Source organism: Fomitiporia mediterranea (assembly GCF_000271605.1).
Source record: "Fomitiporia mediterranea MF3/22 unplaced genomic scaffold FOMMEscaffold_15, whole genome shotgun sequence".
Classification (NCBI taxonomy): Eukaryota; Fungi; Basidiomycota; class Agaricomycetes; order Hymenochaetales; family Hymenochaetaceae; genus Fomitiporia; species Fomitiporia mediterranea.
This window is the reverse complement of record NW_006760400.1, coordinates 999231-1007589: the sequence shown is the minus strand read 5'-3', so window position 1 is coordinate 1007589 and position 8359 is coordinate 999231. Positions and strand designations below refer to the sequence as shown.

The 8359-nt window shown below is 48.7% G+C and overlaps 3 protein-coding genes across 3 annotated transcripts; all 3 read right to left on the bottom strand.

Moving 5' to 3' along the window:
- Positions 1 to 527: 527 nt before the first annotated feature.
- On the bottom strand, positions 528 to 4386 carry FOMMEDRAFT_23477 (Pkinase-domain-containing protein). Its single transcript, XM_007270855.1, has 8 exons — positions 4119 to 4386; positions 3938 to 4056; positions 3688 to 3837; positions 3533 to 3585; positions 3450 to 3474; positions 2939 to 3385; positions 1832 to 2871; positions 528 to 1765 (listed from the first exon to the last, which is right to left on the bottom strand). Exons 6-8 carry the CDS (start codon positions 3036 to 3038, stop codon positions 869 to 871), a joined length of 2037 nt encoding a protein of 678 aa, XP_007270917.1. The 5' UTR covers positions 3039 to 3385; positions 3450 to 3474; positions 3533 to 3585; positions 3688 to 3837; positions 3938 to 4056; positions 4119 to 4386; the 3' UTR covers positions 528 to 868.
- Positions 4387 to 4414: 28 nt separating this feature from the next.
- Positions 4415 to 6407, bottom strand: FOMMEDRAFT_113814 (uncharacterized protein; the record flags this gene model as incomplete). The annotated part of the gene is made up of 9 exons (XM_007271021.1): positions 4415 to 4768; positions 4872 to 5370; positions 5466 to 5667; positions 5727 to 5749; positions 5806 to 5861; positions 5913 to 5960; positions 6020 to 6135; positions 6196 to 6277; positions 6343 to 6407. 9 exons carry the CDS (start codon positions 6405 to 6407, stop codon positions 4513 to 4515), a joined length of 1347 nt encoding a protein of 448 aa, XP_007271083.1. The 3' UTR covers positions 4415 to 4512.
- A 409-nt stretch (positions 6408 to 6816) lies between these two features.
- Positions 6817 to 7896, bottom strand: FOMMEDRAFT_149042 (uncharacterized protein; the record flags this gene model as incomplete). The annotated part of the gene is made up of 5 exons (XM_007271020.1): positions 7710 to 7896; positions 7500 to 7651; positions 7375 to 7438; positions 7009 to 7307; positions 6817 to 6931 (listed from the first exon to the last, which is right to left on the bottom strand). The coding sequence occupies exons 1-5, from the start codon at positions 7860 to 7862 to the stop codon at positions 6817 to 6819; spliced, it is 783 nt and encodes a 260-aa protein (XP_007271082.1). The 5' UTR covers positions 7863 to 7896.
- Between the last annotated feature and the right edge of the window lie 463 nt (positions 7897 to 8359).

Genomic DNA, 8359 nt, shown 5'->3' with positions numbered 1-8359 from the left:
TAAGCGTATACGCTACGCGCGGAGCACTAGGACTCATTAACGCAATACACAAACCAAGCTCTGTCACCACTGCTTGCCAGCGAACACTGGCAACTAATTTCAAGGGATACAAAAGACAAAAGCTTTATAGGAACACTAGCAATAGAAATGCAAATAAGAGCACTGAAAACTATTGATATACTTGGCTCAGCTCAGTATGACATTGTGAGCAGGCTGAACGAGTTGGAAGAAGAGAACAGCGACTTAAAGAAGAGGTTAAAACGTCTAGAAGACAAACAAGCGGATACTGATGGTGAACAGTAATTACCATACAGTACTGTGATGACGAGAACAGAATAAAATAAAACATGCATCGCATGTTTGGAGATATTCTTCTATTTCTTCCCTGGTCCCCCCGACTGTGTAGATGCACGGAGTACTAGATATTGCTGTCTTCTAAGCTTTTACGTGTAGCCCGAAGTATACATGCCCTCCAACTCCGATTCCAACTCAGCTGATTCCGAATGAGACTTTCGATGATTGTAAGGGAAAATGTCTAAACGATGCCATTCCATAAAATACAGGCACAAGCACAATCACAAACATGGACGTAGCTGCGGGGATCTACTGTACATGTATAAAAATAACATGAATAAAAGGATAAGTTGTCATACAGTACGTATCAGAAGTCGAAATCTCAAAGAGCCAGACAAAATGTAAGGGTGAGAGAATCAGAATGCGAAGAGGGAATATTAGACGGACAGCACGAGACAAATCAGTCACAGTCAAAGCAAATGCGTGAAGCACGAAGGAAAGAAACATCGGAACAAATGAGAAGAGGAAGAGGAAGAACATGGACAAAACGTCCGCCACCTTAATATCGTCGCCCTCATCGTGCGTCGTCTGCCCCGCCCGCGAGGTCCAAAATCAACTTACATGCAACATCCATAAACACATACGGGGAAACTACGCTCTCTTCCTTCGCCTGCAATTCCGCAGACGGATACATACTCCCGCTTTCCGATGGACATCCGCTCCCTCCGCCGCCTCCCGCACTCCCGCTCGGTGCGATAGGCTTCGCTGCGTCGAACCGCCCCGCTCCAGGCTCCGTTGACGCGCGATAAGATTTTTTGTGATGGAAATCAACGAGGTAATTATCCCCGTCGACGTAATAAAGCTGGATGTTCATTAATACGACGGTATCATCTTGCCGTGCGCGTGTTTCGACGAAGTAGATGGAAGATGCCGCACGAAGATCAACACGTCCACCATGTCCGTCCCATTCTCTCGCTCGTTCAATCTGCGCTTGATTATGTCCAGAAGATTCACTGTTGATGTTGCCCTTCGCACGCGGATGTGTCGCGCACAGTCCTCCGAGATCTTTCTTCTCTTTCCACTCCATCCCGAGTGTTTTCAGAGAAGCATAGATAGCGGACATGACCTCCATAGGCGGACTCCTGCTCCTGATCCCAAAATGCCATCGCGTGCGATGCTGCTTCTTTTCCTTCGCAGCAACTCTGCTACCACCAAGTCTCGCTGTTGCATAGCTCGCAAGATGATGCGGCTGTTGGGCTTCCCGTCCTTGTTCACCACCTGGTAAAGAACTGTTTAAGACAGCAAAGTTACTCTCCTCGGTATGCGGTCCCGCGGGAGTCGAGAAGTCCACCATCCCTTCTTCGTCGTCCAGTTCTTCCTCATCTCCGATAAACTCCGACTCGAATGGGTTTGGCTCATTCTCAGGATTCCCACTTGGCGAGAGTGCATTTGGGGAAAGCATATTCCGAGGCTACATCGAAAATCAAGATTAGCACACAAGCACACGTCACAGCGAATGATTAGAGACAGAACTTACATCTAAAGCTGCCAACTGTGCTTCACGCTCTTGATCCTCAAACTCTGCCAGGTCCCTTCCCTTACGTCGCTTATCGCGAAGAAGCAGATACGCAACCTTGACGGCATTCCCCTGCGGTCCATCTTCCCGACGAAGCGCCTCCCATACTTCATCCACGCTGACACCTTCCATACGCGCAGCAAGTTCTTCGACGATGTCTTCTTCCATGCGGCCTAGACCCTCAATTATTTCGAAGTCAAGTTGCTTCGGTGGGGCAACTAGCGAGGAGAGCGTGCCGAGAACCGGCCCAGGTGGGGGAGGGAGCGGGGTGAGATAGCGGGGCAAATCGGGTGTGAACCATGGATGGGCCATGATATCGGAGATGGTCAAACGTTTTACGGGGTCGACGTGGAGCATGCCGTTGATGAGCGAACGTGCATCATGAGACAGGTAGTTGGGAAGGAAATAAACACCCTCTGCAATTTGTTGGAATAACCGGCCGACGTCCTCATTTTCGAAAGGTAGTCTTCCGCAAAGCATTACATAGAGAATGACACCACTGCTCCAGACATCGACTTCTGGTCCTGTATAGAGCGCTCCTCGAATAACTTCAGGAGCCGCATAATTCGGACTTCCGCAACTCGTTTTGAGGAAATCACCGTCCTTGATCTCGTTGGAGAGACCAAAGTCAGCGATCTTGACATTGAGATCGTCATCGAGGAGGATGTTCTCTGGCTTGAGGTCGCGATGAACGATCTTCAAGCGGTGGCTGTAATCTATGCCGGAGATCATCTGCTGGAAGAAGCGGCGTGCTTGGGACTCGGGCATGCGGCCCTTGTCGACGATGTACTTGAAAAGCTCACCACCTGCATACTCGAGGACGATGATGATATCTGTTGGAGTGGAGATGACCTCGTAGAGCTTGATGATGTGGGGGTGACGGAGCATGCGCATGTAGTCGACTTCGCGCTGGACACGGGTCTTTGTGCGCGATGCAATGATGGCCTCCTTTGATAGGAACTTCATTGCTACCTTCTGACCAGTGATGGTGTGGTATGCCACTGTGTATATCGGGTATCAGAGGACGTCATGGGCGATGTGCGGGAACAGGGGCAGATGTGGACATACTTTTGACCTTGCCAAAGGTGCCCTCTGCAATCTCGTCGACGACTTTGTATTCGCCGAGCTTGGAGGGCGGGAAGGACTCTCCTCTGTATTCGCCCGGCATGGCTGCAGAGCTGCAAGGGCGTGGGTCGAGGGCAGGATGGCAGAGGCGATGGCAGCGGCAGTAACAGTAGCAGCGGGACTCAGGCTGGAGCACAAGCACTGGAGCTGAGCAAGTAAATGCCGATCGCCCGCCTGACGGACAGAAAGACAGTTGTCACACGTGACATGCCTGCCATATGTGGCGATATACAGTTCCCACGACGCCTCCCGTCCTGATCTGGACACCCGTCGTCCGTCGCCTCTTGTCTCCCGCTCTCATCAACATCGTCCCGCTCGACGGCAGTAACACCCACATCTTCAAAGAACACATCTCGAGTATTCTAGCAAGCCTCAATGGCCCGCACCAAGGTTCGTATTTATTTCTTATGGACACTTGTCGGTCAATGTTGCTCATCGTTATCCTCGTCCACAGCAAACCGCCCGCAAGTCCACCGGAGGTATATCGTCCCCCTCAACGTCATTTGTCGTACCCAACCTCATGTATTTTGTCCACAGGAAAGGCTCCGCGTAAGCAACTCGCAACCAAGGCCGCCAGGAAGACTGCAGCGGTGAGTACATGCTCTCAACTCTCAACACCCCCCAAACGTTGCTCGCCCTCAACCCACGTGTGACTCATCAACAACAACTGACTCCCCTTTTCGTTTCTCTAGCCCGCAACCGGTGGTGTCAAAAAGCCCCATCGTTTCCGCCCGGGTACCGTCGCCCTGCGTGAAATTCGTCGTTACCAGAAGTCGACTGAGCTCCTTATCCGGAAGCTCCCCTTCCAGCGTCTCGTCCGTGAGATTGCGCAGGACTTCAAGGTTCGTATCGTTTCGGGTGGCTTCGTCATATTGGATACCTTCCTTTTTTGGTATCAATGACTAATGCATATATTTGTCTTGTGTTTTATTGTTTGTTTAGACGGACCTCCGCTTCCAGTCGTCCGCTGTCATGGCCCTTCAGGAGGCTGCGGAGGCTTACCTCGTCTCCCTCTTTGAGGACACCAACTTGGCTGCTATCCACGCTAAGCGTGTCACCATGTACGTTTTACTTTGCTCATCCCTGCTATTGAACTTTGCTTATACCTTTTTCATATTCTTAGTCAACCAAAGGATCTCGCTCTGGCCAGGCGCCTCAGAGGCGAGAGGACCTAAGCGCATTAATCATGCGCTCGCTGCTCTGGGTATGATGTGGTCTATTACCATGTCTCTTTATAGTTCCATGGATATGATGTGGTATGGTAGGACCCGTATCGTACAGTTTTCCGATAGTTCCCCGGCTCGGTCTTGTCTTGTAGCCCATGTATTATGTATTCGCCGTTGTTTCCGCTTACTAAGTCTGAATGACTATTGATTCGTTATTGCTATACTAGAATATTTGTGTGTATAAGGGTGTATTCGACAACAACAAAAAGCATATAAGAAGCATCAAAACAAGTCTACCTAATATCTACATACGCCACGTACAAGTCCACGCATAAATTCGTACTTCTACGTCTACTCTACTTTGCCCTTTGCGTTGATATTTCCGTTCGTCTGTGCGTCAACCTCCATTGTAGGTGACTCGGGTATAGAACTACGCCACACGCCGCTGGAGTCCTTTTTGCGGACCGTGAAGCATGCAATGCCGAGAAAGTTCGTGATGTCGTTGATGACGACGTATACGAAGCGGGCATATGTGAGGAATGACAGGAGAAGGGTCGTGAGGACGAGCAAGGTTGTGCGGGTGTATGTTGTTTGGATGATTGGTGGTCTGTAAAGTATTATAGTGATGTTAGCTTCTACCTTATACTACTCATTGTCAAAGTAGTGACGGATGCTTGACCAAAATAAATATATATAAAATACGGACGTACCTCCCTAAAGCAGTCTCAGCGTTTGCGTCTACCACACATAGTACTGTCCAAATCCACATCCACTCCCAGAACGGCATGTCCTTCCTCTTCGTTAGATGTGCGAGGATCATCCGTCCGACTTGATGTGCGAACTGGAGGCCCCAAGCGCACATGAAGGGGACGAATAGTGGGGAGTATAAGATCATTGACTGCTTTGGTGTAGGTGCATAGAGCCAGAGGAGTTGGAGGGAGACTGCCAGGGGGAAAGGGAGGAGACGGAGAGTTGGACGGATTAACGAGGATTGGGACCCACGTGGAGTGAAAGAGGACGGAGAAGGTTTGGAGGAGGAAGAAGAGAGGAAGCGCTGGTGGACGTTCCGGTACGATGTGAAGATGTTAAATGCCAGCCCAACACCACCGAAGTACAGGAATACTATATTCAGTGGGACGTCGGGCAGAATATTGGTGAGGCTTCCGAGATGGAGGATGGACAGGATTCCTTGGTCCCAAAATTCAGGTCCTATAGAAATAAATTTGTTAGTTCGAAGGATGAGAGATCATTCTATCTAGTCCCTAGGAGAGAAAAATTGCGAGATAAAATACGGAGAAGCTTACCATAAAACCCGGTGACGATAAACAGTCCTACAATCATTAAAATTCCTTCCACTGGACCAGAGAAGACACCAAGGAATAATTGACCAGTATGATATTCTTCCCAGGTAGTGAGATAGAAGTTAGCCAGAGAAGCGACTTGCGAGGCGATAGTCCACCAGGAACGTCCCAAGTTGAGTGCGTAGCAAGTAAGGATAGCTCCGAGCTGCTCAGCAATAGCAGATGAATATCGGAATGAAAAATGATTGTAATAAAAAGGCCTACCGTCGTGTTAATGGCGTCACAACCTGCACAAGAGTCAAGAAATGAAATAATACATGCACACTAAATCTAGCAGACTCACCATGATCAAACATCTCTCCTAACGGCCCTGACATTTGTGTTCGTCGAGCTTGTTTTCTGTGCTTTTCATCAGCGAGCTAATAGTCGGTACCGAAGCATCAGCCTCACCCATCAATTGCATCAAGGCTCTGATACATAAACAGTCCAGCAGCCCACCTGTACCATATTCAGCTACATACGTACCCATTCAAGCACCCGAGACAAATTTGACCTACGTGAAATAAATCCATCTCGGCATATCAACACCATGCTTGGCCGTAAGATAGTAAGGGTCATAATACAACAACATCAAAAAGTTGATAAACACGAGTGAAAGACCCGTCAAGGTGATCTAATCTGAGGGTCAGAAAAGTTCGTCTGCATTTTAACTTAGGGGCGAAAATGAGCGTACAGTGTTCGGGGCGACAGACTTTGGCCATAGCTTCACGAGTTGATTCCAAAATGGATTAAGCACATATCTGGATAATATCGACCTGTGCTTCGTATCCAATCATGAGATGACATGTAGGCGTTGGAGCGAGCGACCTAGTCACTCAACTTGTCTACACCTTTGTACTGGTACTGCTTGAGGTTCTGAAGAGCGTGCTTGGATATATAGCCCATCTCAAGGTGGCTGGGATAAAGTAAAAGACTGCACAATTGTAGTAGTAGTCGTGAAGTCGTAGCCAGCGCAGTCGTTGAGCACTGAACAGAGGAAAGAAAAACAGACAGAAAATAATTGTTTGCACCCTGGGCGATGTTATGACGTCGGGCCGATCACGCACGTTCAAGGATCCGCGCTGAAGTTGACACGTGATAAGATACTAGCGAGTATACCGAATGACTGAAGTCATTAAATTTAATCTCTGAGACCTGAATTACACTTGTATGTCTCTTTCCCCATCGTTCTCATATACAATATACTACAGTAACCTTTGCAGGCACTTGCAATCGATTATACTGTGAGTAGAAAAGATGAGGAGTAGTATACAAATGCAAGATAGTGTACAGTCAATGACGAGCAGAAACTCAGTCAAACTACTCCTCCATCTACTTCTTTCCTTATTGTTTCAAACCTCCGCGTCTCACTCTCTGCTCTGGAGACCTCTTGTGTCAATCTGTTCTCGCGCGCTTGCATACGTTCCTCCCTGCAGATTGCACATTCCATTTCAATAAGCTTCCAATCGCCGACTCAGAAGTGTTACAGTTATGGAAAGAGACTTACATGCCGAGTATCAAGGCGCGCACTTGCGCGATATGTGCGAGTGCGGTGCTTAGGTTCTGAGGAGCCGCGCTCGTGGTTTGCCGAGGTGTTGAGGGCGAGTCCAGACCTGTTCCTGAGTGCTGAACATCTGGCGGCGAGCCCAAGAACGAAGACGCGGAAGACTCGTCAAAGGGGACGTTTCCGTCAACTGCTGCAGTACTCTCCGCTTGAGGGAGGAAGAAAGATGTCGTATCACCCGGACGGAGAAGGCTGCTTCGATTCCCACTTGTGGTCGTGCTTGGTGGGATATTAAGCGACGTCTAAAGAGAATTGGGTGGGTTAGTCAGGCGAATGATGATAGGAGCAACAGACAAAGAAAGTCCAAACCTGCCAGTTCTCTCCTGCGAGTTTCGTCAGCTCACGTTCGAGTATCTTCTCTCTATTCTTTCCTCTGCACAACGAACGACCTCAGCAGTCCGTTCTAGGTCTTCATGAATAAAAGAACGGCACACCTTTCCAGTTCAGCCATACACCGTTCATTCTCCCTTTGGGTCCCCGTAAGTAACAGTTCGAGGTTCTTGTACTCGCGTTCAAGTTCCTGGACTTGTTCGAGAGGCGGCCGCTGACTTAGTTGATCTTGTAAAGAAAGAATCTGTGCTTTCAGCTTTACCAACACTGAGTTAGTATATTTGGGTTAGATCACGCTACAAAGTATATCGTACCTTGTCGTTGTCTCGTTCCGCCGTGAGCAATTGCTTTCTAAGAACATCCTCCGCAGACTCCTCCGTCTGCTCTTTCAACACGCCGAGATCATCCGTCAAAGACGCAGTAGAGTTACGTGCGTTGTTTGAGCGTAGCGATTGTGCGCGGCGCATCACGTCGTTTCTGGTTGTCAATTGTAAGAATTGCGGACTGCACGATCGCACTTGTGGTTGTCGAGTTAAGATGAGCACGCACGGAAAGCGATCAAAATGCCACAACGCGTCGAACGCGTCTGAGTCGCGTGGAACACGTGACGCGCATACTGTCTGGGACACAGCGACCAGTCCGCCGACTTACACTGTGATTTGATTGAAAATAGCAGATGTCTCAATACAGAGTTGCCAGTACTTGAAGCGGTGCCGAATATACACTCGTCGCGGTCGAAGTTAGCCAATATTGGCTCAATCAATTAAACCAGAAAAGCATAACCTTACACCGTGGGAATAAACCTAAGTTCTTTTCTCATATTGTCACCTCTCAACATCCACACTGTGCTTCTCCACGTCACAGTACTACTATGTTGCTATTGGCAAGACGGATGCCACGAGTCTGTGCTTTTGCCATGACGATTATGACTAGACAGAGAAGAATCAATGAAAGTGTTTCTCAA